Source organism: Chaetomium strumarium (genome assembly GCF_033439665.1).
Source record: "Chaetomium strumarium strain CBS 333.67 chromosome Unknown B0T15scaffold_1, whole genome shotgun sequence".
Lineage (NCBI taxonomy): Eukaryota > Fungi > Ascomycota > Sordariomycetes > Sordariales > Chaetomiaceae > Chaetomium > Chaetomium strumarium.
In genome coordinates, this window is record NW_026944429.1 from 2,594,973 (window position 1) to 2,620,184 (window position 25,212).

The 25,212-nt window shown below is 55.9% G+C and overlaps 12 protein-coding genes across 12 annotated transcripts; 6 read left to right on the forward strand and 6 right to left on the reverse strand.

Annotated features, from left to right (window-relative positions):
* The first annotated feature begins 483 nt into the window (after positions 1–483).
* B0T15DRAFT_25271 (proteasome component) lies at positions 484–1,757 on the forward strand. The gene is made up of 4 exons (XM_062863201.1): positions 484–569; positions 635–653; positions 741–1,195; positions 1,258–1,757. The coding sequence occupies exons 1-4, from the start codon at positions 567–569 to the stop codon at positions 1,399–1,401; spliced, it is 621 nt and encodes a 206-aa protein (XP_062725901.1). The 5' UTR covers positions 484–566; the 3' UTR covers positions 1,402–1,757.
* Positions 1,207–4,890, reverse strand: B0T15DRAFT_25315 (uncharacterized protein). The gene is made up of 3 exons (XM_062863208.1): positions 4,638–4,890; positions 1,798–4,579; positions 1,207–1,740 (listed from the first exon to the last, which is right to left on the reverse strand). The coding sequence occupies exons 1-3, from the start codon at positions 4,753–4,755 to the stop codon at positions 1,650–1,652; spliced, it is 2,991 nt and encodes a 996-aa protein (XP_062725902.1). The 5' UTR covers positions 4,756–4,890; the 3' UTR covers positions 1,207–1,649.
* A 1,142-nt stretch (positions 4,891–6,032) lies between these two features.
* B0T15DRAFT_488815 (tubulin binding cofactor A) lies at positions 6,033–6,476 on the forward strand (the record flags this gene model as incomplete). The annotated part of the gene is made up of 2 exons (XM_062866542.1): positions 6,033–6,212; positions 6,279–6,476. 2 exons carry the CDS (start codon positions 6,033–6,035, stop codon positions 6,474–6,476), a joined length of 378 nt encoding a protein of 125 aa, XP_062725903.1.
* Positions 6,428–8,123, reverse strand: B0T15DRAFT_25333 (Tho complex subunit 7-domain-containing protein). The gene has a single exon (XM_062863214.1). It carries the CDS (start codon positions 7,775–7,777, stop codon positions 6,590–6,592), a length of 1,188 nt encoding a protein of 395 aa, XP_062725904.1. The 5' UTR covers positions 7,778–8,123; the 3' UTR covers positions 6,428–6,589.
* Positions 8,124–9,363: 1,240 nt separating this feature from the next.
* Positions 9,364–10,893, forward strand: B0T15DRAFT_25546 (uncharacterized protein). The gene is made up of 2 exons (XM_062863241.1): positions 9,364–10,071; positions 10,127–10,893. Exons 1-2 carry the CDS (start codon positions 9,499–9,501, stop codon positions 10,799–10,801), a joined length of 1,248 nt encoding a protein of 415 aa, XP_062725905.1. The 5' UTR covers positions 9,364–9,498; the 3' UTR covers positions 10,802–10,893.
* Positions 10,894–11,680: 787 nt separating this feature from the next.
* B0T15DRAFT_488818 (ubiquitin-related domain-containing protein) lies at positions 11,681–12,096 on the reverse strand (the record flags this gene model as incomplete). The annotated part of the gene is made up of 4 exons (XM_062866543.1): positions 11,681–11,765; positions 11,833–11,915; positions 11,972–12,026; positions 12,086–12,096. 4 exons carry the CDS (start codon positions 12,094–12,096, stop codon positions 11,681–11,683), a joined length of 234 nt encoding a protein of 77 aa, XP_062725906.1.
* A 228-nt stretch (positions 12,097–12,324) lies between these two features.
* Positions 12,325–13,842, reverse strand: B0T15DRAFT_406986 (putative prohibitin protein). Its single transcript, XM_062865319.1, has 3 exons — positions 13,512–13,842; positions 13,104–13,459; positions 12,325–13,047 (listed from the first exon to the last, which is right to left on the reverse strand). The coding sequence occupies exons 1-3, from the start codon at positions 13,771–13,773 to the stop codon at positions 12,721–12,723; spliced, it is 945 nt and encodes a 314-aa protein (XP_062725907.1). The 5' UTR covers positions 13,774–13,842; the 3' UTR covers positions 12,325–12,720.
* Positions 13,843–14,305: 463 nt separating this feature from the next.
* B0T15DRAFT_25603 (uncharacterized protein) lies at positions 14,306–15,815 on the forward strand. The gene is made up of 4 exons (XM_062863249.1): positions 14,306–14,491; positions 14,551–14,676; positions 14,729–14,847; positions 14,911–15,815. The coding sequence occupies exons 1-4, from the start codon at positions 14,440–14,442 to the stop codon at positions 15,526–15,528; spliced, it is 915 nt and encodes a 304-aa protein (XP_062725908.1). The 5' UTR covers positions 14,306–14,439; the 3' UTR covers positions 15,529–15,815.
* Positions 15,816–16,048: 233 nt separating this feature from the next.
* On the reverse strand, positions 16,049–19,372 carry B0T15DRAFT_498295 (uncharacterized protein). The gene is made up of 3 exons (XM_062867309.1): positions 18,607–19,372; positions 16,686–18,533; positions 16,049–16,632 (listed from the first exon to the last, which is right to left on the reverse strand). The coding sequence occupies exons 1-3, from the start codon at positions 18,894–18,896 to the stop codon at positions 16,356–16,358; spliced, it is 2,415 nt and encodes an 804-aa protein (XP_062725909.1). The 5' UTR covers positions 18,897–19,372; the 3' UTR covers positions 16,049–16,355.
* Positions 19,373–19,874: 502 nt separating this feature from the next.
* On the forward strand, positions 19,875–20,904 carry B0T15DRAFT_25805 (uncharacterized protein). Its single transcript, XM_062863277.1, has 4 exons — positions 19,875–19,978; positions 20,065–20,115; positions 20,208–20,520; positions 20,600–20,904. Exons 2-4 carry the CDS (start codon positions 20,074–20,076, stop codon positions 20,737–20,739), a joined length of 495 nt encoding a protein of 164 aa, XP_062725910.1. The 5' UTR covers positions 19,875–19,978; positions 20,065–20,073; the 3' UTR covers positions 20,740–20,904.
* B0T15DRAFT_25651 (Mob1/phocein) lies at positions 20,905–22,941 on the reverse strand. The gene is made up of 4 exons (XM_062863259.1): positions 22,760–22,941; positions 21,819–22,189; positions 21,656–21,767; positions 20,905–21,604 (listed from the first exon to the last, which is right to left on the reverse strand). Exons 1-4 carry the CDS (start codon positions 22,780–22,782, stop codon positions 21,070–21,072), a joined length of 1,041 nt encoding a protein of 346 aa, XP_062725911.1. The 5' UTR covers positions 22,783–22,941; the 3' UTR covers positions 20,905–21,069.
* A 678-nt stretch (positions 22,942–23,619) lies between these two features.
* B0T15DRAFT_488824 (Leo1-like protein-domain-containing protein) lies at positions 23,620–24,904 on the forward strand (the record flags this gene model as incomplete). The annotated part of the gene is made up of 2 exons (XM_062866544.1): positions 23,620–23,871; positions 23,927–24,904. The coding sequence occupies 2 exons, from the start codon at positions 23,620–23,622 to the stop codon at positions 24,902–24,904; spliced, it is 1,230 nt and encodes a 409-aa protein (XP_062725912.1).
* Positions 24,905–25,212: the final 308 nt, after the last annotated feature.

The window sequence follows — 25,212 nt, forward strand, 5'->3', positions numbered from 1 at the left end:
AAATAATTCAGAAGAGGAGAATACTGGGATCACTAACGCTCAATTGCTCAATGTGCACCGAAGTCAATGGAATACTAAGGAGTCGTCACCGGCATTGTCAACTTGGGAGCCTGGAGGATGAAGGGGCAATTCAACTGCTGCAACGCTGCTCTATCGGGAGACGCCACAGCACATGGACGAACGGGCCACTGCGGGGAGCTTTCCCCAGCTCTTAGTGCCATCCGTCACCGCCTTTCCCACTGGCTACCCTTGCTGCTTTCGACCGCGCCAGCTGCGTGCTGCCTTGCACGTCAACTCCAGTGGCAGCCTGTCAGCAGCAGCTCCAACCCAGAGCAACCGGGCCGCATGCGAGAGCTTCAACAACACAGTTCAACCCGACCGCACTGGACACCCGATTGACGATTATCCGCACCGCATTTCTGGGACAGATTCTAACGATATCACGAGTTGAATTGGCGTCTTCTGGCGGTTCTCGTTAGGAAGTCGAGAGTACCACAGGTCTAACCCCGTCTGGTGCCCCGGAATCTTTCAACGACTACCCCCCGCGCATCTCATACAGAACCAAGATGGTATGCCACACACCCCCATCTTGAACTTATCCTACCGGAGGCATCCACTAACAACATATTCGCAGTCGTCCCCTTTCTCAATAAGTACCGATCCCACCCCTAACCACCCCTCCCCGCTCCGGACCGATGAACCGCTCCCTAACCACGATGATCTCGCTCCCATTTAAACAGACGGTGGCGCCTGCGTCGCGATGGTGGGCAAGGACTGCGTCGCCATAGCATGCGACCTGCGGCTGGGCCTGCAGGCGCTGACGGTGTCCAACAACTTCCCCAAGATCTTCCAGTACGGCGACAACGTGTTTTTGGGGCTGACGGGGCTGGCGACCGACGTGGCGACCGTGTCGGACCTGTTCCGCTACAAGGTCAACATGTACCGGCTGCGCGAGGAGCGGCACATCGCGCCGCGCACCTTCGCCAACCTGGTCAGCAGCAGTTTGTACGAGCGCCGGTTCGGCCCGTACTTCATCAGCCCCGTCGTGGCCGGGCTGGAGCCCAAGACGGGAAAGCCGTTCATCTGCGGGTTCGATAGCATCGGGTGCATCGACTTTGCCAAGGACTTTATAGTCAGCGGGACGGCGACGGAGCAGTTGTTTGGCATGTGCGAGAGTCTTTGGGAGCCGGATCTGGTAGGTTGTTTATTGTCTACTATGGTTGGGGATGGGTTTTACTGATGGATGCCGCTGCACAGGGTCCAGATGCGCTCTTTGAGACTATTTCGCAAGCGCTCCTCAACGCTGTCGATCGCGATGCGCTCTCCGGCTGGGGCGCCCACGTCTACATCATCGAGAAGGATAAGGTGACCAAGAGGTTGCTGAAGGGGCGGCAGGATTAGAGGCGTTTTGGGAGGCCAGTGGGAGGCTGCAGTCTTGCGATGGATGGGCTGGGCTGGAAGGAACGTTGTAACAACATGGCATTCAAAGCCAACGATATGACTACATCAAGGGACACCGCATAACGACCGTGATTTCCGAGGCACCGCCGTTTGAGCCATGAAGTTGTCCACAAATCTATCGCCGTGTGGCCACGTTTTGTTATCTACTGTACAAGTCTACGGATTTATGTACGCGGCCCCTTCTTGCTCTATTGCTCCTTCTTCGCCCTGGGCAACCTGCGAACTGCACTCTGGACGAAAAGAGTCCGCTCTACAAACTTCAGACCCTCATCAATGAAGCTGCGATATTGTTAGTGATGGCTGTCAACAAAGTTCGAGGAGCTGGTAGGAACTCACATTACTGGCGCGCTAATAACGAGCACAGCCTTCCATTCGGCCCAGTTGAGCGGCAGGATGGAGAACAGCGTCTGCAGGAATGGAGTGTACAGCAACGCAAAGTGCAGTGCCATGGAGAGACCAATGGCATACACGAGCATCATGTTCTCCCACAGCGGGAGCGTCAGCAGGGACTCGCTCGACGAGAGGGCGTTCATGGCGTTGAACATCTCGATGACGACCAGGATTGAGAGGGAGACAGTCGAGCCGGCCCTGGCCATCTCGTTGCTGAACATCTCGCAACCGATCTCTGGAAACTCGGCGGAGCAACGGTGGAAGTGCGACAGCTGGTAGAAGCTGATCTGGGGGCCGCCCGAGTAGAACATGAACCACCAGGCGTAGCCAGCGACCGTGGCAAGACCGACATAGGTTCCGATGATCAGGTAGCGGAAGAATAGCCAACCACCAATCAAGGCCTCATCACGTTTTCTCGGCTGCCGCTTCATGATATCGTGGTCGGGCGGGTTGAACGACAGGGCGGTAGCCGGGAGACCGTCCGTGACCAGGTTGACCCAGAGGAGCTGCACAGGAATGAGGGCCTCAGGCATGCCCAAAGCCGCCGTCAAGAAGATGGAGACAACCTCTCCGATGTTCGACGAGATCAGATAGCGGATGAACTGCTGGGTGTTGTTGTAGATAGAGCGGCCCTCCTCGATGGCGACACCAATGGTAGCGAAATTGTCATCCGCCAGGACCATGTCGGCTGCGAGCTTCGACACATCCGTGCCCGAGCCCATAGCCACTCCGATATCAGCCTTCTTCAGAGCGGGCGCGTCGTTGACGCCGTCGCCGGTCATGGCAACGACTTCGCCGAGCGACTGGAGCAGGTCCACGAGCTTGGACTTGTGTGTAGGTTCGACACGAGAGAAGAGCGATGCGTTCTTGGCCGCCTCCAGTTGCTCGCTGGGGCTGAGGTTGTCGAACTCGCGGCCGGTGAAGCTCTTGCCGGTCAGATCCTCATAGGGACCAAACACGCCAATCTGGCGACAGATGGTCTCTGCCGTGTTGCGGTTGTCACCGGTGACGACGATGACGCGGATACCGGCATCCTTGCACTTCTGGATAGCAGCAGGAACCTCCGGCCGAGGAGGGTCCAACATACCGACAAGACCAAGGAGGGTGAGATTCTGCTCCAAGGCGGCATACTCGGCGGTCGATTTGGCTTTGTGGAGAAGGGGATCATCGTTGACCTGGTCACGGCTGGCCAGCGCGATGACACGGAGACCCTGGTTGCCGTACTCAACCACCTCCTTCATGAGAAGGTCAGTGAGCTTGCGATCCATAGGCACCTTCTTGCCATTGCGCCCCAAGAGAGCGTGGGTGCATCGTTCGATGACGGACTCGGGGGCGCCCTTCACGAAGAGCTTCTGCTGCGCCCCGTTCTGAACAAGAACCGACATACTCTTCCGGTCGCGGGAGAACTCGTAGGTGGCAAGACGGCTGTACTGCTTCTCGTACCAAGAGCTGGCATAGTGCACGCGGTCCTTGGGGTCGCAGTCCATAGGAGCACAGGGGCCGATCTTTTCCACCATAACCCTCAGGGCACCCTCGGTCGGTTCGCCCACATTGGTGTAGGTTGCCGACTGGGTGTGGTAATCAAGCCGGGCGTCATTGCAAAGCGCGGCAACTTCAGTCATCTGGCGCACCGTCATGGATTCTTGGTTAAGATCCGAAACCAGCTTGCCCTGGAACTTGATGTCGCCTCTGGGTTCGAAGGTCGTACCCTCAACGTCGAGCTCCTCCAGGTCGGTTCCGTCGTTGTTCAGATACACAATCTTGCTGACGCTCATCTGGTTCGTGGTCAAGGTGCCCGTCTTGTCGGAGCAGATGACGCTGCAGCTTCCGAGAGTTTCAACCGAGGGCAAGCTCCGCACCACCGCGTTCTTGGCGGCCATCTTGCGCGTTCCCAGAGCGAGGCAGGTGGTAATGACGACGGCGAGACCTTCGGGAATCGCTGCGACGCCAAGCGACACAGCAATCTTGAGATAATAGATGGCGCCCTTCGCGAGACTTCCGTGGCTGGGGTCGCTGAAGTGAGGGATGTTGATGAGCCATACCAGGACGCAAATGACCGTGATCACCTTGGCGAGTTGGTCGCCAAAGTCGTTGAGCTTCTGCTTCAGGGGGGTTGGCTCGGAGATCTGGGCCGTGATGCTCTCGTGGATGTCGCCAATGGCCGTCTTTGAGCCGGTCAGAACGACCACCGCCTTGGCGCGGCCAGTCACGACAGTGGTCCCCGAGAACAACATGTTGACCTGGTCCTGGAGCACTGCCTTCTCATCGTTGACGACAGCACGGCAGTCCTTTCCCACGCTCTCGCTTTCCCCGGTAAGGATGGCCTGGTCGACGGCGAAGCTGTTGCTTTCGATCGAAACGAGCCGGCAGTCCGCGGGGATCCGGGCGCCAACCGAGATGTCCACGATATCACCTGGCACAAGCTCCTCGGCCTTGATCCGGTGGATCTGCCCATTGCGGACCACGTTGGCCTCGTTGGCCGAGTATTCCTGCAGCGCAGCGATCGCCTTCTCGGCGCTGCTCTCCTGCGAGACACCAACAACGGCATTGAGGATAAGAATGGTAAGAATGACAATCGGGTCGACGAATGCGCTCCATCCGCCCTCCTCTTCAAAAAGCGCCAGGACGAACGAGATTGCGGCCGATCCGAGAAGGATGAGGACGAGCTGATCTTTGAACTGCTCAAGGATCAGCTCCCAGAGAGGCGTGGGCGGTTCCTCGGCGATTGCTATACGAGAGGCTGTCAGTCACCGCCCAGCGGATCCAAGCTACGAGACACAACATACCATTCTTGCCGTATTTGGCTTGTAACCTCGAGACTTGCTCGTCGCTCAGACCGGTCGCCGGGTTCACCGTCAGGGTGTTAAGCACCTCGTCGATCGATTTCGCGAAGGCGTTCTCCATGTTTGCGAGCGAGCACGCCCCTGGCTGCCAGCGGGGCGAGTCTTAAATGAAGTGCGGGCTTTCAGAAAGGAAAACGAAACTGGTACCCTGTAATTCCTCCGTAGATTTCCAATTTAAGGAAACGAGAGAGTCTATGGAAGTACCATGGGCGATAAGTGACTAACAGCCTCTTCAAGCAAATGGAAGGGCAGAGCGAGTGGAATGGGTTAGAAAAGCAAGCGCAGTCTTAGTTTCCTTCTATAAATCCATCTGCGCGACGTGTCCAGTTTCGTCAAGTTGCCGCTCGGTAATCGGCTTCTTTCTGCCGAGCGGTGGATGCCGCTGACATATCGCCCCTGTCAAGGCACCAACTCCCGTTGAGGAGTGAAATTCTTTGATTGGCTGGCGCCCCACGCTCCGCTCGAGTTTCAACTTTCAAGGGTTAACGTTGCCTGCGCCTGGCTCGTCAGCCTTACTGTTGTATGTCGGCACGTGCTGGGCTGGGGTCTACACTTTTTACTACCACACCTCACCTAGGGACAGCCAATCGAAGCTCTTTCGAGCAGCAAGGAAGGTTGAAGAAGAGCGACACAACTTGGCGCTATTCAGATGTTCGGACGAAGCAGTACACAGTCTCAGGATGCCGCGGAAGCATTAAGTGTCTACGACTCTACTATAGAGGCTCGAGATGCTCGAGCAGACTCTGACTGTTGGTCATGAAAAGGTCACTCATACGGGTCTGTCGGCATTTTAAACAACCTAGACTGGAGAGCCGAGAACCCTGATGAAGCGCTATACACTAACCGAGGTGGCGGTGTTGGGATCATCTGGTGCCTTGAACCACATTTTCCATTCCAGGTGGAAACATGTGAAAACTTGGCATATAACACTCACCTCCCCGAAGTCATGCAGAAGCATTTGGCAAGCGTCTTCCTGTGAGTCTGAACCATACCATGCCGGGTCCCATACCGGTAAATGTCCACTTCCATTGCCGGTATGAAGAGAACCTGGGAAGCAGAGGGGAAGACGGGATTCCCTCCAGAGGTTGATTCCAGACGTTGTTGGCCAATGGCCAGAGTGATTGGGAAGCTGGAGCTAAAAGTTTACCCCGCCAACCCCACCCAAACTGAAAGTCAACAACAACGATCAGGCAGAACCGCAACAGCGCGATTGATGCTTTGATTGCCGACTCAGCCGAGTCCTTTCAGATAAGCCACGGCCAAGAAAGCTCTGAGACATCACTAAGTCAAAGTCTCTGTCGTCCTCTCCATAGAGCTTGGGTCAACCAACTTTCTACCATGGCGCCCCCTACACCCCTCGCCATTGCAACGCAGGCTGTCAACCGCCTGGTCAAGGAGGAGGCATACTATCACAAGGAGCAAGCCAACCAGGAGAGGCGCATCAAGAAGCTCGAGGAGGACATCGAGACCAACAGCAGCGACCTAGACAGCAACGCCGGATACATCCTCAAGCAGGAGGTAGGCCCTCACCATGCTTCAGGCTGTCGTGTTCCGCCTTTCATAAAACCCTAACCCTCAATATAGAAAACCGCCTTGGAGGAGACCAAGGCAGTGTTTGAACCCCTGAGGAAGCGCATCGTGGACGCGGTGCAGAAGCTCGAGGAGCAGGTCGCCATCTCGGAGAGTGATGGGACGGGATCGGAGGAGGATCTGAAGAAGGCCAAGGAGGCGCTTGAGGCGGGACAGAAAGTTACGAAGGAAGAAGAGGAGCAGGAGATATGATATCGAACGAGTAGTTTATTGCTTGATACGCCGCTGAGTAGCTCATTGATAATGGCCATGAGCTACGTTGTTCCCGTTTGGATATCGAAACAACCTCGCCGGTCACGGCGGGACTAGGTGGTATCCATGCTATCCTCCTCCTTATCGACCACTATCTGCGGCGTGTCGTCTGCGGGAGGCGGCGTTAATGGGCTGTCGGGTTCGGACTCATTATCCTTGGTGTCGCCCATCTCGACATCCTCGCCGTCCTCGACCTCGCCTTCCCGCACCGATTTGGCTTCCCTGTCCACCGAGCCCTCACGACTTGCCATCTGGCTCTGGCTGCCAACCTGCGAGAAGCTCGGCCCCATATCCGTCACTCGCTTGGCAGTGAAACTCTGACTATCGTGACCAGGCGCAGGGCTCTCCCTAGCGGGCGTTCTGCCACCGGTTGTCGACACCGGCCGCGGCGTGGCCCCGCCATCACCATTCTCCGTCCCGCTCTTGGGCATCAACCCGCTCTCCGGGCGCGGCGTCGAACCCCGGCTGGCTATTCCCGAAGGTCGCGGCGTACCACCGGCCTCGTCATCGTCCATCCCTTCCCGCCGCTCTACCTCCTCCTTCTCATCCCGAATCAGCCTCCTCAGCCGCATGCTCTCGTCCATGATCCTAGCAAACTGCTCCCTCCGCTCATTCCACGTGACGCCGTACGCCTCCCGCTCAGCCTCGAGCTCGGCAATCTCCTCTTCCAGCTTGCGCAGGTTGGCGGCCTGCTCGGCGCGCGGGCGCAGCGACGGGTTACCGGTGATGGCGTCGGCGAGCTCGTCGAACTTGCGGCGCTGGGCGAGCGTCGCGCGCGCCTGCTCGAGCTGGGTGCGCAGGTGCGCCGTGTTGTCGCGCACTGACTGCGACGTGGCGAGGATGCGCTGCCGCTCGGCCGCATAACGCTCGCGCTCGCGCTCGTTGGCGGTCAGCAGGAACTGCAGGCGCGCGATGCTGCTGTCGAAGGCGGCGAAATCGAGCGTGATGTCTTCCTTGAGCTGAGCGAGATCGGCCGAAGAGAGGGCGTCGCCCCCGGGAGCGGGCGATGCGCCATCGCGCTGTTGCTGGTTGGGGGTTAATTGTTGTTGTTGTTGCTCCTGGGGGTTGCCGTTCGTCTCAGGGGGCGGTGCCGCCGCCTGGCGCGCTCGTGCGACAGTTAGTGCATGGAGCGAGTTTAGGCGCTTGGTGACGCGCTTGAAGGGCTTTTCTTCCACATTAAGAAGACGAGACTTGTGAAGCTCGTTTTCCTCTTTGTCGTCGAGGAGGCCCCAAGGCACCATATTGCCGCGTGATAAATGCTGCCAAAGTAGAGGACGAGCCTAAATGTACCTCGATGATACTTATTGACTGGCTAAATTCTGTCGCAATGGGTGAGATCTACAATGTCGGATTCAAAAGGTCAGGAGCAAGGAGCTTCGGGGAACCTTGAGCCAAAACTATTGTGGTTCCGTACCTACTTTACCCAATGCCGACATACCGTTATTACCGTTTACCGTACAGTACTCATTCACCGTACTACTTACCGTAGTGTAATCGAAGATTCATTGTCATTTCCCAAGATTGGCACTTATTACCACCAATCATAACACTGGCATGTCACCCTGACCTGGGTTCGAGTTATCTGCTTTGACATTACTGTGGTACATAGATAGGTATAAGAGGCGCAATTAAGATTTCCAAGTCAGTGTGATGGCTTGGGTGGGAAGTGGACTGACTGTATGGGTCCCGTGTTTCGCAGCACTATACGGAATACGGTACTCGTAATCCGTACATTACATACAGTTCAGCCTTGTTTTTCTGTTAGCTCGGAACTGGAGCGACGGCGGCGGGTCTCAAATCCGCAACAACACGGACCGCAAGACTGCCAAAATGTTGATTCTGCGCAAGAAAATGGAACACCTCGCAAAACTCCAAAGGCTTCTGCCCATTGATACCTTCTTTTTTTTCTTTTTTTCTTTTTTTCTTTTTTTTTTCAGAGAAACCAGGTGTTTTGATGTTGAGATTGAAGTTCTGGAGCTAACCCGGTCTTCCCTTTCAGGCGCTAACAAAACAAACATGGGCTTGCTCGACTCTGGGGAATGGCTTCCGCTTTCGGTTCTCAGGTGAAAGTTACGGTCCAAAAATAACTTTACATAGGTGCCTAGCACTGGCACTCTAAAATCGGGGCTTTTCTATGCCAATTGTATGGAGATGCTTGATTCGCTTCACAACACCTATAACACATTTCTGCGAACCATATGAAAATGGAAAAGAAGTATGTGCATCAAAAGAGCTCATGGGAATCTCCTTAGAGGGATTTTCTTATTTTTTTCTCTTTTTTTCAGTCTATACCGTCTTGTTTTGCATTGAGCTTGGTGTATTTTTACGAGATTTTGAACGTAAATTTACCGTACTTTTGGAACATTTTACTTTACCTAACCAGGATACTTACCCAATGCAATGAAGAAACAACAACAAAAGAAAACAAAAGGCGAAGCGCAATGTAGACATCATCTCATGTTACAGTATGTCGGGGACTGCACTATGCCGACTGTTGACGGAACAATACTGTGGAGTAATGTACCTACCTACCTAGGTAGATACAACGTGTGTGCATCAATGGAACAAACCGACAATAGGTAGGTACCTAGCTGACTCAACCACCGAGTACAATAGGCTTAGCGGCTAACGCACCTACGAAGCAAATCCACTTTGTCAAACGTCAATTGCCTTTTTCGGGTGTTTAAGTAGCGCTTCGAGCGTCACTGTTGACGACAACCTCTGCAGATACCATACACCGGACCAGGGATCGCTACATGTCTCATGGTGAGCTAGGCCATTTTTAGCAAGAGTTGACGTCGACAAAACATCTGAAGTACGAATCGTCTGAGCATCAGGCATCACATGGCCTAGCAAGGTGGTGAGGGTAGCCTGCAGCACACGTGATAACCGGTATTGTCAACATCCCATCGAGGCCTTGTATTCCGTATATATTCTCGGTCACCCCCCTTCCTCTTCCACAATGCCTGGTCCTCGTTCACTCGCAGAAATGGCATTCAGAGTCGTCATGGCCAACGTTTCTGCGGTTTCCAGCCTCCCCGGCGTGCCCTTCGAGTACGCCCGCCGCGTACTCAAGGCCGTCAAGTCGGCCGAACATCTTCGCCTGCTGGAGGTCAGTTGCGAAAGCGACGACCTCTACGCCAACGAATGGCCAGAGCACTGGAAGCGGCTCATCAAAGCCGACTTCCCGGCGCTCTCGGCCAAGCACAACTTTGTGCCCAAGGATCCGAGATCCTGGCACAAAGTTTACCAAAAATACAAGAGGATGGACGACGAGATGGTCGCCGCCGCCACCGCGAAGCTGGAGCAGGACATGGCCGCCAAGGCGGAGGAGGAGAACTCTCGCCGGGCCACCTTCCTGTCCGCGTCTCAAGGCAGGAAGCTGCAGCCCAAGGGCCGTCCCAAGGGCGACTTCCGTGACTTCGCGGCCGCACGTCCACGCCCCCCTCCGGTCAAGCAGCTGAGCGCCGTCCAAAAGGCCCGGCAAGAGATGGCCCAAGAGGCGAAGCGTTTCAAGCTCGCCACACCGACTGGCGTATGAAACTTTTCCACCTATCTGTACATTTGATGGTATAGCTAACGTTGTTCAGCAAGTCAAGGTTCCAGCGGGTCAGCTCAAGAAAGCGCCCGCGGCCATGGTCGAGGACGCGCGGAGAAGGAGCCAACCATCCTTGCTCCCCCCGAGTCCCAAACAGAACGCGCCGCTGCCACCCAAACCGGCGAAGGCCGAACCTCGGGCATACGTCGAGGTTCTCGAATTCAGCGACGATGAAGACAGCGGCGCTAAGGACGACGACCTTTTTGGCGACCGTGAGATAGAGAAGCGGCCTCCCCCGCCTTCCCGACCAGCACCACAGAGGCCTAGCCAACCTCTTCGGACCGGCCTTCTTTCCGCGGCCCCGTCAAACAAGAAGACCCAAATGCCGCCCCCTTCATCTCGACTGCCCACAAAGAGCTCTAGCGCACCCACTCACCCCGCCCTCACGCCAAAGGTGTCTCCGACCGTGGCACCAACGAAAAGAAAGAGGGCATCAGATTCAGCACCGACGCCTCCTCCACGCGGATCCCCGACAAGCCTGCCCGCTCCAGCATCGGCCCCTGCACGCCCGAAACCGACCGGCATTCCATCAAACCTGGAGGTCGTTGACCGTCCGCCCACCGAGGCCAATGCAGCCGACCTTCCACCTCAATCCCGCGTAATTCTAAAGCGAAAAGCGAAACCCCCCACACTGCTCCTGCCATTCAAGCGGCCACGCCGTTCCTGATTCCGGTTGCTGTCCACGCTCGGCATACGCAAAGAAGCTAGAATCACCGGCGACCGCAGTGCAACGGCAGCATACTAGACGACAAGGCGGCCCCGGCATATCACCGCACACCCTACGTCACCCTTACCTTTCGATAGTATCTGGGAGAGGGATGATATGCCATCGATAGGATGGAAAGAAGAGAATGGAGACGACAGAAGGGAATGGAGATGAGAGCATAGAGAGGAGATTACAGAGAAGAGATATTGGGACGGACATGCCAAGGTTTGAAGGGTTTTCTCATAGTTTACGGAGTTTGGTGACCGGTTCCTATCAGCATGGATACCCCAGGCTTTGGCAGGTCTCATGGAAAGGTATGGGGAGGGGTTTACAGCGGAATCTCACATCAGGAGTTCTTGGAAGGGAGATACTGGAGTTCTGTATATGGGTTTCTTGCCCAAGTTCAGTGGGAATCACATTAGCTTTCACTTGGTCTCCCATACCTAGATGTTGAACGGTGCCCTCTGATGTTTCGAAAACCATGACACAAGGGCCAAGCATGCGATAGTTGCCTCAAATATCTCGAACCGTTGAAGGTGTCTATTGACTTCTTCTCGCATTTGGAGAGCCCACGTCCCGCCGTCCCTCAGCGGTTTGATGACATCGTGGGAATCCGGGGAAGGAAGCCCTTTACCCTCCCGCAACCATTTCAACATCCATAGCGACAGCGAAGCAGCTCAAGGCAAGCTGACAGGTCTCCCCAGGGGCATACGACAGAGAAGGGCGTCAACCCAAGCTCTATTGTTCTTTGGGGGAAAATAACGCTGATGATCCGACTGCGAGAACGAACTCCATCCTTTCTTTCTCAACCTTCATCCCCGATCTAACCCTTTGACTCCCTCATTGCCCACCTCTAAGCGCCAGGACCAAGTGCAGCGTCGCACCTCCCTCAAGCTTGTAATCATCCGCCGTCTTGTCGTCGACCCTGTGCGTTTCACGCAAATGTTTGAGGATGCTCAGGTTCCCGTAAGACAGATATCACATCAACTCACATTTGCTTTCCGCCGTAGATGAGACGCTGCTGCGCGGGCGGGATGCCCTCCTTCTCCTCGACCAACTCCTTGATCTTGGAAACCTGTCTCACCACGTCAGCATGTGCCGTAAACCGGCTCATCCAGATTAGACACGCACTGGATCAGAGGGATCGACATTGAGCTCGATCTCCTTGCCGGTGAGGGTGCGGACCCTGGAAGGCGCAACTCATGTCAGTCTCGACGTGAATGATGCGGGGCAGAGCGCACCTACTTGATAAGCATCTTGGCGGTTTGACCAGCACAACTCCCTCCGTATTATTTGTTTTTGTTCTTACTTAGGATGAGGCCTTGGAATTGCCCCGGATAAGCACCGCCGAGCCAGTCCACAATGTCAGTAAGGTGGGCTGAAGGCTGCTGCTGCAGTCAATCGAGGAACGCGAAGGAGGGGTAGTGGGGTACCCACAGGGCAGGATCGATGCCGCCTTGTCGTTGCTGTGCAGTGGGACCACCAAGAGGACTGCCAAAGTGACCGCGAGAGATTCAGGATGGAAGAGCAATCCATGGATATATAGTAGGAATTACTAATGACCCAGGGCCTAACAACATATAGCGACAACGATGGTTTGTCAGCTGGAAGCACTTCATCGAATCAAGATGGTTCTTGCGACGTCGGCCCCCAAGCTTGCAGTGGATTGTCAAAGCGACTTTCTGCCAGAACGGCCAAAGACGATTATCGTGCTCCTCGAGCCACACTAAAGCATGTGACTTCCAGTCTCCTGCGGATGCAACGCTCCGTGGCCTGCCCATCCCAAGAAAAACCATGTTGTTACACTGGGGACTGCTGGCATCGTCCAATATACATACAGCGGAGATTGTTATCGCCTCCAAGTCGGCACTGTCGTTCCCTTATTTCTTGTCGTTGGGCCTATCCTCAAACACATTTAGACCCAAGCCCTCCGAGTCGAGAAGCAACCTGTTCTTCCCGCCTGCCTCCTGCAGAAGCCCCGCGATCGCCCGAGCATTCTCCAGCTTCTTCAGCTCCACATACGCCTTGTTCTTCTTGATGGCCTCGCCAATGAGTTCCGCAGACCTGGCTTCACCCTGTGCCTTAACCACCATAGCCTGCTTCTCCTGCCGGGCCTTGTCGACAATGAATGCGGCCCGCTGAGCCTCCTGCTGAGCAACCTGCTTCGCTTCGACTGCCGCCGTGAACTCGGGGGAGAAGGCGAGGTGCTACGATGCGGTCAGCAGAATCCAAGAAGAGCCAGTCAGCTCGATCAACGACATACCGTGAGTGACACATCCTCCAGCAGAATGTTGAAGCGTGCAGCTCTCCGAGCCATGGCCTCCCTCACGAGCCTGGCAACCATCTCTCTCTGGGTGATCAATTGGCTGGCATTGAACTGCGCCACAACGCTCTTCAGAACCTCGTTGACAATCGAGGGAAGCACCCGCTCATCGTAGTCCTGGCCGAGGGTCCGGTAAATCTGGGGAAGGGCGCTGATCTCCGGCCTGGAGAGCACACGGCAGGTGATGTTGACCATCTGGAGATCCTTCGTTCCCGTCAGGGAAGAGACGTTTCTCGGTTTCGCTCGTACATCGTAGACGATAGGCGTCTCGAACCATGGGATGACAAAGTGAGTACCTGAAGGCGAGTTAGATCAGACCTTGCGCATTTGTAGACGGATGAGTGCCACCTTCGCCGTAGATATCCTTGCTCACGCCACTTATTCTCCGGTACTTGATCGCTCTGTGACCACCATCGACGTTGAACAGGGCGTTCTGGAAGATAAGGGCACCACCACCGAGCAGGAGCAGCCCAGCAAGGCCGCTGCCGAGACCCCGAGGGGAGCCGCCGCCGGGAAACCGACCGCCAGCCGGGAAGCCTCCGCGACTGCTAGCCCTTGCAGCTTCTCGGAGCTTATTCGCGTACTCCTCGAATGGGTTGCGATTGGACATTTTGTCTGGTGCTGCAATGGCTTGTCGCTGCAGTCTGCAGCTCGGTTTCGTCGGCGGCGAAAGAGCTTCCGTCACTGCAGGTGTGAAGCGCGCTTGGCAAATGGCCCGTGCCACACCCGCGAAAGCGTGGGCTAGGCTCTAACTTGGACCCAATCAGCAGCCAGTGTCATTATGTCAGCAACTCAGCATCTTTGGCCGCCTCGAGGCCGCCTAATAAGGAGCTTTAGCGCCAAGTGGGTCCCCTTAATTGAAGGTACGAGGGTACGTACCTGGCTTTCATCCACATGTCTTCGACGGCAATTGTTTTCGAACGTGACGAACTCGTCGCCAACAATCAACAACTTCGTACTGTGCTACCTTTTGGTTTGACGCGCAAGGACTCTCACCACACAGGCTAGGAATGGAAAGCGGGATTGGAAGAGCCCAGTTGCCTATAGTAGCGCACTTCCTCTGCTGAAATCTTACTGTTCCTTCTGCCTTTGTTCCGCCCAGCTCACCCAAACTCATCCCCTGGGATCATCAGACGTGATCCAAAGTCTCCAAACATCACATCGTGTTGCTGGCTATCGCATCGCTATTGCTCTGAATTGCTGTCCACATAGCATTAGTAGCATTTCTATCTCCACTGCAGCCGGTTGCTTGCAGCGCGTCTGCTGGGCTCTCAAAATGTCGACTCGGCAACCTTCCCGTGTTGTATTTGTCGGAAACATCCCCTATGGTGAGCGCGCATGCTGGTATCTACTTGCGGCCTGAAGCTCGCTGACACTGCCGGTGCAGGCTTAACGGAAGAGCAAATAACAGAAATCTTCAGCGGTGCCGGAAGGGTGTTGAACTTCCGTTTAGTCTACGATCGGGAAACTGGGCGGCCAAAAGGTTTTGGCTTCGCCGAATTTCCTGACTACGGTACGCACCTTCCCACCGCGCAGACCCAACAGTTGCTGACTTTCTGTCCCAGATTCCGCGGCTTCAGCTGTACGGAACCTGAACGACTACGAGATCATGGGTCGCAAGTTGCGTGTCGATTTCAGCAACGAAACGGTCAATGATGACGACAACCGCGACCGGGATGGAGTAGTATGACATTCCGCATTCTCTGCTCCGACCTCCAAGCCATAGTACTAACCATCTTGAATCCAGACTGGCACCGCAGGTGGCAGCTACGCCCATGCCTCTGCCACCAACGGCGGCAGCACAAGTGCCCCAGCTACAGCAGGAGGCGGCTCTTCCCTGCCTCCGCTTCCTCAGGGCAAGGACCTACCCCCGGGCGTGAGCTGCACGGATGCCATCTCCCGAACCCTAAACACTCTCCCGCCGGCGCAGCTGCTCGACATTCTGCAGCAAATGAAGACCCTCGCCACCAGCGATCCGGTTCGCGCCACCGAGCTTCTTACGCAAGCCCCGCAACTCAGCTACGCCGTCTTCCAAGCGCTGCTCATCATGGGCCTGGTCTCGCCGGACGCGATCAACTCGGTCCTCGAGCCGGGCGCAGCCGGCGCTGTCCCCCAGCCGGCACCCGCAGGGTACGGGCCTCCCGCGACCGCGACACCGCCCACTGCCGGAGTGGGTGGATACGCGCCGCCACCTCCCGCGGCCGCGCCAGTTGCTGCCCCGCCGGCACCGCCGGCCCAGGATCCGGAGGCGCTCATGCGTGCTGTCATGGAGCTGCCGCAGGAGACGATCGATATGCTACCCGAGGCGGAGAAGCAGCAAATTATGGCGCTGCGGGCTAGCTATTCTGCGCACACACGCCGCTAGATCAGGCAAGTGCTGCCAGGAATCTTACAGATGAATCGGGGTAGGAGGTTTCGGTAAAGAATGGGGTTTCACTGCATGGAGGGTGTCCGTTATTTTACTGGCGTTTTGGGTTTAGGGCTACACTAGGCAGAAAGGCAAGATACATGGGAACTGTCCAACGCGGTTGCGGACACTGCTGGTCCCACAGCGAGGGTGATATGCCATGACCTTCCTTTCATACGAAAGCAGTCGACTGCACGTTGTTGGGACGTTTCTCCGCTCAACAGAAGACCTAAAAGGACGAACGCTCACTGACAAGCCACCAGGATAGCCAGGGGTGACTGGGCTCGTCGGCTTACCCAGCCGAACGCTTGAGTCTACTCCGCTTGCAAGTCTTTCTCCAAAAGAAGGTCCAGGTAGGCGATATTATGCTCGAGTCTCACCGGCGAAGAGGCACACTACTAGGGACCAGACATTAATTGCCACGCTAGCCGCTGAGGTGGCCTGGCAACTGGTACACCGCGTCGTGGAGTCCAGGACGAAAGTATTCCAATTCTCAATATTTCTCAGCCGCTAAGGGCGTTGTACCTGAGAATGCTGTTTAGTCCTGTTTGTCCTGCTATACTTATGCATAATATACCTTCGCTACCGTGTCCCTCTTCGAAGAAGCTCTGTAAACTGCCTCGACGCTTACCCGAACAGCTACGAAGCCTTCCCACCCAGTCTATGTCAAAAGCAGCTGTACATGTAGGCATGCCCCCCGTCACAAATTGTGCGTTCCGTCTTCCGGTACTCCAAAGTCGACATAACCAAAAAGAAAGAAAAAGGGTAACCCAGCACCGGCAATGTCACACAATGTTGTACACCCTCTTGGCGATCCAGTAGCATGCTAGACCGAAGAAAAGCAGGCCCGCAGTGATGGCGGTGAACCACCTGAGGTCGCCCTCGTTTCCCTGGCCCGGAACCCAGACGTTCATTCCCCACAGGCCTGTGATGATGTTCATGGGCAGCACGATGGTACCAAGCACCGTGAGCTTCCCGAGCACGTCGGCTGTCTGCTCCTGCCGCTCGTTCATCCTGATGTTGATTTGGGCAAGATAGTTGCCGTGAGAGCGAGCCAAGATCCTGAGGGAACGCGTTAGTTTTTGCTAACTCTTGGTGACTGCAGATTCGCTCACTTCTCGTAATGACTCAAGTTCGAGGTCATGGTCACGATATGATCTTGGATGTCTCCCAAGTACAGGCCGATATCGGATCTCGGCGCCACCTCCCAATGCTCGTTGCACCGCTTCGCAAACCCCTTGATCACATCCGCCTTGTTGCTCAGCAGCCGGTAGAGTGACATGACCTTCTTGCGGCAATCTCCGACCCGGCGAAGCATGTCGCGCCCCGCCTCGGCTGACTTCACTTCGGCCGAGTCAGACTTTTCGCTAACCTCTCCCTTCATAGCCCGGTCTTCCTCTGAGTGCATTTGCAGGATGGCAAAATCGATGTCGTCGACCTCGTCCTCGATGCGTTGAATGAGCGGCACGAAGACGTCGGTGATGTCGTCAATGATGGCGTAGGAGATCCAGTCCGACGAAAGAATCAGGTAATCGCGCAGTTGCCGGATTCGCCTTCGCACGTTGGCCGGGTGCGGAGTGACGGAGAAGTGGAAGCTCAGGACGCCCTCCCGGAACACGACGACATACATGTTAACGGGCTCGAGGAAGTTCTCGCTGGTCTGATCCTGGTCGAAACTGCGGTAGTTGACGAAGTAGTAGTTCCGGAAGAGTTCGACCTTCTCTCGCTGTTCTTGCATCATGATATCTTCGGCCGTTAGCGGATGGATCCCGAACGCCTTCGAGAGCACTTTCATCTCGGCCTCGGTTGGGCTCAGAACGTCTAGCCACCATACTGGACGGTCTCCGTATTTGGGAGGTTTGGCAGGCTTCTCGTTTTGTGGCGACTTGGACCGTTCTGGCGACCCAAGTCGCAATGGGGTATGTTCCTCCGAACCCGTCCTGGTGTCCTCGCTGATTGTGGACCGATTCCGTCCCCCGGAGTCCCGTGTTGCGGTCAAGGACGGCTGTTGAGCGGATATTCTTGGATCCCCGACCTGGCCAGCCAGCACCTGATTCAAGTCTATATTGTCCTCCTCGTCTTCCTCCTCGCTGTCGGAAGTGTCCAAGAGCAGTGGCGGATCTGGAATAAAGAGCTCCTTGAAGGTGCCTCCGGGCTGCACCAATTCGGAAATCGTTTGGCTGTGGATGGTGCTCTGGAAGTCCTCATTGAAGTAGGTAAAGCGATATGGCGCCTCCTCCTCCGCTTGGAACCAGCCGCGGTGAATAGGCCTCAACCTGCCATTGATTAGCTGTGGCTCAGTAATCCTCTTCGCACGACGCTCCTCGCTCCGGCCTTCCTTCTCGAAACGGCTCCATTCGTCCAGGATAGACAGGTCTGGCCATTTACCACGCCGTCTTCGGGGCCTCGGACGGTATGCCGAATCGCGGGGTTCCTCTTCACCAATGTCGGATAGGCCTTCCTGTGGAAAGCACACGTCTTGCAGGGCAAGGGATTTCCTCCTATCCAGCGGCGACGGTTGGAATGATCCCCGGTTGTCATCTTCATCCCTACCCTCCCTAGGCGGCGATCGCTGGCCATTGTTGAGCTCGTCGCGCAACAGGACATCGCCAAAACTCATGCTGATGTCGGTGGGGTGCAACGTGGGAGATCCCGGAATGGAGGGGGGGTAATTGACGTTGTAGCTATCCGGTGCGCGTACTCTCTGGTTGCTGCTGCTCGCCCGGCTCGATTCGCGACCCCTGCTAGGCCTATTCTTTTGGGGGGATTCACCCGTTCCATAGCCCCCGACTGTCTCGCTTCTCTGGAGCGACGGGCTGGAAAGGAGCGGGGCGTTCTCATCCTCCTCGTCGCTATCCGCCGTGTGGGTTGCCCTCAGTCTCGTGGTGGCCTGCGTTGCCGGGAACGAGGCACTCCCCGTCATTATCGACGGGCGTCGTGGCCGAAGAAAAGGCTGCTGGTCCCTGAATGCCAAATGTTTAGCATACCGTGGCAGCAGCGGAGAGGAGACTTTAACTGTCTTATCGACTGTCTCACCTATGATCTAAAAGGGCCTCGCTCTCGAAGCTGGTGTTGCTCAGGTCTCGACCCGGCCTCGAGTAGAAGCGCTGATGCTCCCCATCCAGGCCTTCAAGGTTGACGCTATCCTCTTGGGCAATCTCCTCCGCAGGAGTCAGGAACGACTTTCCTCTCGACTTCTTCTTTCTGCCCCCTCTATGATTCTTGCGTCTCCTCGCGGGGTGCGTGGATGAAGACGGGGGATTTGGCGGCTGGTCTGAGGTCGAGGCGGGCATACGCGGAGGCTGTTGATCCTTGGGCATGTCCATTGTCGCGAGAGACCCTAGTCGGCGGGTCTGAGCACGGCAGCGAATCAGACTCAGGGGTTTCTGGGAGAGCTGAACCACGGAACGAGTCGATACTTGCCCCGGGCCTATGGATCTCCCCTTCAAAAACCTGTGATGGCTGTCCTAGCCCGGCGTACAAAAGGGAGTGATCGATACACGTGGGGGTGGTTGCGGAAGAGCTAGAGCAAGAGCGAGGCGTGCGAGGGTGATTGGGGCCACGTCTGCAGGTCGCAATGCCCCGGACTCCCGCCACCAATATCGAGGTTGAGACGGTACAGATTACCAAATGCTCGCCCGATATCGAAGCTGGCGGTCGCGTCGCAAACTATGAAGGGCCGGCTTGTGGTGGGAAGACCGTCGAGAACTGGATAAAAGAACTGCTAACGTTCGGCAAGGGGTGATGCTAGGCGTCGACCCGGCCAAAGGCGCAGGTGATGTCAGACAGAATTGCAGCTGCCAATTGGTCACATGGAGAATCTCTGTTAAAAGTGTGGGGCTGGCCGACAGGGATCAGCTCTCACCACCCCGCAATGGAATGCCGCATCGATCTCACGAGCTCCCCGCATTCAACAGCTCACAACTTGACCCGAGCCAATGCTGCCAATACCCAGGCGTTGATGTCAACTTCCACGTGAGGCAAGCTGCGCGGTGTCCTACCTTACCGAAGCAATGTTACGGAAGAATAAGATCTGTCTGCGTTTTACTGTACCCTTGCTCGGTGATTGATCCGGCTAGGGGGTCTAGTGCCATGTGCCTGCCTATTGTGGTGTATGAATACGGTACCTATGATGTTCGATCTGGCTTGCTGTCAGCCTTGTACCCCTGGATCCCGAACTCGTTACCTTGACAGATTCAAGGAGAGCTGCTCGTAACGACCTTATGGTGCCTCCACAGTACGAATGATGCTGACTCCATCCATTGAGCCGATAGCGCCACAGCGGAGGCGGGAGGTGGGACATCACGGCATCTGCGGGTGCAATAAGGTAAGGTTGGTTGGTTCCTGATTACTAGTAGGCAGTGTACGATTCCGTTCCCCTCATGTGGATGCTATAAGTATCACCTGAGTGAGCATCACCTCCTTTTCATCATTCCAAGCAAACTTCGCTTTCTCCTGTACCTCGAAAACACCAAGATCCTCATCTCGAGTAAGCTCAACACCATGGCCGATTTTCCCAAGCTGATCCCGGCCTTCACGGTCCAAGTAAGCCGCACCATAATACCGCCCCAATTTCCCCCTTCCCAAAGCCACTTACCCCTCAACCGCCAACCACGCAGAACTGATCCTCTTCGAAGGTAGCCATTGATCCGCCAAAACCCATCTCCTCGACCCTAACCGTGGTGCCCTTCCGCTCGGAGGGCGGGAGCATCGTGTCAGAGCCCTCGTACCCGATCCAGCTGAACGCCGCCATCACGCACGGCGCCGACTACATCAAGGCGTTCCCTGACGGTCGACATGTCCGGCTGGACGTGCAGAGCACGGCGCGTGACGGCGCCACGGGGGCGCTGGTCCGGTTCATATACACCGGCAAGATCTCGACGCTGGGGGCGGCGGGAAAGGTATTGAGGGGTGAAGCCGACGCGGCGACGACACCGTTTGGGGATGCCTGTAGGTTTTATTTTTTATGCTTCGGGGGTCTGCGTACTGACTCCGATGGACTACGCTAACTGGGGATTGCCAACCTTAGTCTCTGTCGTGGAATTTGAGACTGGTGACGAGAAGCTCACAGCCCTCCATGAGAAGATCTATGTCGGGTCTGGGCGGTTCATTCTGGAGCAGGGCAAGCCGGTCATCGTGGAGTACAAGGTCAGCGAGGTCTCAGCGTAGAAGACCACGGTGGTGATAAGAGTTCTACAAAAGATGACCAGTCCAATAGTTGTGCTCTTCGTGGTCACGCAGAGGAGCCTCGTGCCACCTCGGAACTCTCTGTAATAATCCCCAGAATCGATGCGCTATGTACTGCTATGCTGTATCCTGGTTGACCGACGTCTACCGAAACTGAACCGATCTAAAAGATAGGCCATGGGTATATGCTGTATATCTACCTTCCTGTGGTCGAAGATCCGATCCTCAGATGAAAACTTCGACCGGCCAAGCGGTACGGTGATAGATGTGTGCTCGGCATCCATCGCCTGATTTCTTTCTCCCCCGTCCCTTTCAGTTCGCTGGGGGGCCACCAGCTTTCTGAACAAGCAGTTGGCCGACTTGGAGATTCGCGATCTCAAAAGCCTTGGAACCCTGTGGGAAGGTCCCGAGAGCCGCCCAGAGGTCGATCAGTGGCTGCATTGGCTCGAGGTCAGACTTCTTAAGGAGGTTCAGCGTCGTTGCTGTCAGAATAAAGTGGCTGAAACAACTGTTCATGGACTTCTCGAGGTTCAAGCTGAACATGTCGTCAAAGTGCGACCAGTACAGATGCGCGTAGACGCGGAACATCTGGCGGAAGATGGTCTGGCACGTCTCCATGAAGTTCTGGGGGAATCCGCTGCGCTTGCCCACCCAGTCCTGACCCGATTCGGGCAGTGGAGTGCAGAACGCCGGGTTATCGGCGTATGAGACACCGGCAAGGTCTGTGGGAAAGATATTGACGTCGTCAATCTTGCCAGAGATGTACCGCTGGACAAGCGTCAAGTACTCGTATGCTGGGATCTCGACAGGCTGGAGCCGGGAGTTGAGCCAAGTGAAGGAGTGATTACTGGAGCAGTCAGAACAACGCTCAAGGCAAGCAATTGAGGCGGTTACCTACGCTCCGGCTGACATCTTGGGACACCTCCTCGAGTTGCAAATCGATGATCCATCCTCCTCCTTGTCGTGTACTAAGCGGATAAAGGTGATCAACATCCTCCAGTGGTCAACAACTAGCAAACAGATCAGCCGCGTGTCTTAGAGGGCGCATCCGCAATAATTACCCTGGTGCGCGATCCACTCTCCCATCTCAACCGTCTTGGGCTTCGCGCTGAGCGTCAAGAAGTTGCCCTTGACGATGTGCTTGGCATAATTCGCATTAAGCCACAGGGGCTTGACCGGGGGCAGATGGTATGAGGTGAGGATATCCTCAGCCGACGCCATCATGCCACTGGACTGGTCCATGCCGATAGTCTCAGCAAGGGATGGCGAGCTCTGAAGCGGTGGGAGCTTCGCTGCAAGGCTTGAAGAGGATGGATGGCTTCCGTGGGAAGGGCTGACGGGAGACTGAGCCGCTGGTTGCGCTTGTTGCTCCGGGCTCGGAGAGGACGTGCCCGGTGAGCCGGGGGTTCTTTGGCCTCGGAAGCGGGCGTTGCTGGATGAATACGTTAGCTGCAAACTGGCGTTGACTGGGGAGCAGGTTTAGCATGTCCGCCGATGAGATCGAGGCAAACCCAGTCTCGTCGCAGCCCTCAAACTGTAATGATAATAATAATGGAAGCTGTTGGGCACCCCATGTTTGTTTCCAGTTTAAGTATGCCCCCACCTTCCACAGCGGCGGCAACGGCTAAGGAAACACACTTGTGAACAGCCTTGGTCCCAAAAAGGGCGGCAGACGTGAGATCACGAAGTCTCTCCCATGCTGCTGTTGTGACTTCCTTGAGGTTGGAACAAGAGGAGGGGGCTTGGCGGGTCAACGCCTGATTGCAACCATGGCCAACCTGAGTGAGCCTCAAGAGATCCCAGCCCTGGCACCAAAGCACTTGCTTCCGTATACAAGAAGGTGAACAATATAGTGGGGGTTGAAGAGCTGCAGCCTCACTCTTGGGCGCCGACGATGTCGAGACGGCTTGACAAATTACTAGTAGGTAGACGCGGGTAGAAGCAGGTGTAGGTGGGCTGCGGGGACGGAACTTGGTAGGTGATGGAGGCGGCCAAAACTCACATTCCGGAGAAGAGGTTCGACATTGTCGCGACAACTCTAGCGGAGAACAGTGGATGGAAGACAAATCTTCAGAACGGGGCAAACAGGGGTCCAGAAATGGTCCAAAACGTGCCGTTTCGCTTCGTTTGAATGGCGGTCATGAAGTCGTTTACAGACGAGGTGCAGGTAATCAAGGTTCCAGACCCCTCAGTTTTCCATGGGGCTCTTGTGGAATGCCATTCCCGCCGTTTCAACTCCCTGAACCGCTTTTCCCCTCAAGTTTCAGTTGCTGGGTGTTAGCGCACACCTCTGGCCCTCTGCAAGGCACCAGGCATGCTTGAATATCTCCACTGTCAAAACACTCAATCCAGCGCAAGAAGATAGAAGCTGGGTGCATCTGTCGATGGATTACCTGGAGAGGATTGTAGTTTGTCGGTGCAGGTTTGTGATTTCGAGGTTGTTACCTTAACAATGTCAGACTGTACTGTGATTGTTACCCCTGATAACAAGTTAACAACCTGGAACAACTTGAAATGTTCTTATCAATGGAAGCTAAAACCGTGTTACACAGTACAGGAACTTTACTTGAGGCTGACCGCTGACTCAGCGAGCTGGAGTAACTGTTTATGTACAAGCCTCCCGCCTTATCTAATCGGTGGGAGGACAATAGCAATTGCTGAAGTAGAAAGGTGCATTGATATCCGAGTCGTCACGGTCTTCAAGAGGGTAGTACCTGGTAGTTAGGATTCAATCACTTTCTAACGACCTTTATGAGCTGCCGCCCCAAAGTCTCACAATCCTCGGCTTACTACACGACAGTTGCTTTGCACCATCGGACTCGAAATATTTCGCGTCCTCTAGACTAAAAGGCGAGCTTCAACATGTCCGATTCTGAAGACCCCATCGATATCCCCGACGACGGAGGCGACGATCTCTTCGGAGATGATGACGATGACGCGATTTCTCAGAAAGAAAACGTCCTGAGCGACCGTGAACTTGCGTCGGATAGGGAAGACGGTGAAGCGGACGCGCGCGGTCGCGAAGACGACGAGGGGCCCCAAGAATTCCGCGAGCAGTTAGTCGCCGAGGTCCCGCTGTATCGGCATCGCATTCCGCGCTCCAAGGATGGCGGCGTAAGTCGCGCTCCCAGATGACATGCGGGTGGCATTCTGTCTCACATTCTTCCAGCTTCACTCTCTCCGCGTCCCGGACTTCATCAAATTCAACCCAATGGAATACAAGGCCGATGAATGGCAGCCAAGCAGATGGGAGCTCGACAATGCAAACTCCGAAAGCCCTATGCCCTCCGTCATGTTCCGCCGCGACCCAGAGACGGGCCGCATGCAGAGCAACGCAAACATCTACCGCTGGAGCGACGGCTCCGTCACGCTCGCCATCGGAAACGAGCACTTCGAGATCCAATCCAAGCCTCTGGCACCCCCGCCCAACAAGCCCTACAACGAAGTGCAGGACGCGCACTACTACGCGGCGGCCGCCCACCTCACGACCAACTCGCTGCTGATCGTGGGCCATGTCACAGAGCAGTACACGGTCCGGCCGAATGAGGAGCTGCAGGATCATGCTCTGGAGCGGCTCAAGGCCGAGCTCGCGGGCGCCAAGAAGGACCGCACCTCCGACATGATCATTGCCACGAACCAAGACCCAGAGCTACTGAAGAAGCAGGCCGAGCAGGCCGAGAAGGAGCGCGCGAAAGCGCAGCGCCGAAAAGAGACGGCAGCTGCTCGCGCGGACGGCAGTTCGCGGTACAAAGGCGGCTTGCTCTCCGTTGGCGATCTTGAAGGGCGGCGGGGCGCAGGGGGTGCTGGGAGAAAACGTGGTGCTACCGGCGGACCCAAGAAGCACCGGGCTCCGGACTATGACACCGATGATGAGCCTACGGGGAATCGCCGCGCGAACGATTATGATATGGGAGACGGCTTCCTGGTAGACAGCGACGAGAGCGAGGAGGTGGAGGATGATGACGAAGAGGAAGAGGATCTCCTGGATGACGAGGATGAGGAGGAGGAGGATGAGGCGCCAAAGCGGAAGCGGCAGAGGACCGCTGAGCCGGACGAGGACGCCGAGGGTGACGAGGAAGCCCCGGTCCATACGGAATCCAAGGGTCGGAGACGGCGGGTCATCGCAGACGATGAAGATGACGAGTAGGTGTGAGGTCGGGTATTCAGGGCGTTGCGTTGTATCATATGTTTTCGGGCTTAGCGCATGCCATCAGTACACTAGGGCGTGCTTCGGGATTTGGAAAAGGGAAAATATTAATATGGTTGGCACTCGAGCTATCGCAAACCGACTCTGCTTTCTGGCGCGCCACCACTTAGCCACATCGGAACGTCTTCACGCGTATCGCCATCCTCTCAGATGGTGCACATTGCACGCCGCACAGCTCGGCTGGATTCTGATCTCTATTCCGACCCGGCTTACCGGAAAGATGGCGCGTCTGACTGCACGTAGCAACA

Excerpts from the sequence above, each read along its gene's own strand:
- B0T15DRAFT_25271 (XM_062863201.1), top strand. Across the intron at positions 1,196-1,257 it reads GTCTTTGGGAGCCGGATCTG|GGTCCAGATGCGCTCTTTGA; the intron begins GTAGGTTGTTTA and ends GCCGCTGCACAG.
- B0T15DRAFT_25315 (XM_062863208.1), bottom strand. The coding sequence starts at position 4,755 with ATGGAGAACGCCTTCGCGAAATCGATCGACGAGGTGCTTAACACCCTG. Across the intron at positions 4,580-4,637 it reads AGCCAAATACGGCAAGAATG|CAATCGCCGAGGAACCGCCC; the intron begins GTATGTTGTGTC and ends CCTCTCGTATAG. Across the intron at positions 1,741-1,797 it reads GTTATTAGCGCGCCAGTAAT|CTTCATTGATGAGGGTCTGA; the intron begins GTGAGTTCCTAC and ends ACAATATCGCAG.
- B0T15DRAFT_25333 (XM_062863214.1), bottom strand. The coding sequence starts at position 7,777 with ATGGTGCCTTGGGGCCTCCTCGACGACAAAGAGGAAAACGAGCTTCAC.
- B0T15DRAFT_25546 (XM_062863241.1), top strand. The coding sequence starts at position 9,499 with ATGCCTGGTCCTCGTTCACTCGCAGAAATGGCATTCAGAGTCGTCATG. Across the intron at positions 10,072-10,126 it reads AGCTCGCCACACCGACTGGC|CAAGTCAAGGTTCCAGCGGG; the intron begins GTATGAAACTTT and ends AACGTTGTTCAG.
- B0T15DRAFT_406986 (XM_062865319.1), bottom strand. The coding sequence starts at position 13,773 with ATGTCCAATCGCAACCCATTCGAGGAGTACGCGAATAAGCTCCGAGAA. Across the intron at positions 13,460-13,511 it reads CAAGGATATCTACGGCGAAG|GTACTCACTTTGTCATCCCA; the intron begins GTGGCACTCATC and ends ACTCGCCTTCAG. Across the intron at positions 13,048-13,103 it reads TGGAGGATGTGTCACTCACG|CACCTCGCCTTCTCCCCCGA; the intron begins GTATGTCGTTGA and ends ACCGCATCGTAG.
- B0T15DRAFT_25603 (XM_062863249.1), top strand. The coding sequence starts at position 14,440 with ATGTCGACTCGGCAACCTTCCCGTGTTGTATTTGTCGGAAACATCCCC. Across the intron at positions 14,492-14,550 it reads TGTCGGAAACATCCCCTATG|GCTTAACGGAAGAGCAAATA; the intron begins GTGAGCGCGCAT and ends CTGCCGGTGCAG. Across the intron at positions 14,677-14,728 it reads CGCCGAATTTCCTGACTACG|ATTCCGCGGCTTCAGCTGTA; the intron begins GTACGCACCTTC and ends TTTCTGTCCCAG.
- B0T15DRAFT_498295 (XM_062867309.1), bottom strand. The coding sequence starts at position 18,896 with ATGGACATGCCCAAGGATCAACAGCCTCCGCGTATGCCCGCCTCGACC. Across the intron at positions 18,534-18,606 it reads GAGGCCCTTTTAGATCATAG|GGACCAGCAGCCTTTTCTTC; the intron begins GTGAGACAGTCG and ends TTTGGCATTCAG. Across the intron at positions 16,633-16,685 it reads AACTTGAGTCATTACGAGAA|GATCTTGGCTCGCTCTCACG; the intron begins GTGAGCGAATCT and ends GCGTTCCCTCAG.
- B0T15DRAFT_25805 (XM_062863277.1), top strand. The coding sequence starts at position 20,074 with ATGGCCGATTTTCCCAAGCTGATCCCGGCCTTCACGGTCCAA. Across the intron at positions 20,116-20,207 it reads TCCCGGCCTTCACGGTCCAA|GTAGCCATTGATCCGCCAAA; the intron begins GTAAGCCGCACC and ends TCCTCTTCGAAG. Across the intron at positions 20,521-20,599 it reads GACACCGTTTGGGGATGCCT|TCTCTGTCGTGGAATTTGAG; the intron begins GTAGGTTTTATT and ends TGCCAACCTTAG.
- B0T15DRAFT_25651 (XM_062863259.1), bottom strand. The coding sequence starts at position 22,782 with ATGTCGAACCTCTTCTCCGGAAT. Across the intron at positions 21,768-21,818 it reads AGAGTGGATCGCGCACCAGG|TTGTTGACCACTGGAGGATG; the intron begins GTAATTATTGCG and ends TCTGTTTGCTAG. Across the intron at positions 21,605-21,655 it reads CCCAAGATGTCAGCCGGAGC|TAATCACTCCTTCACTTGGC; the intron begins GTAGGTAACCGC and ends TGACTGCTCCAG.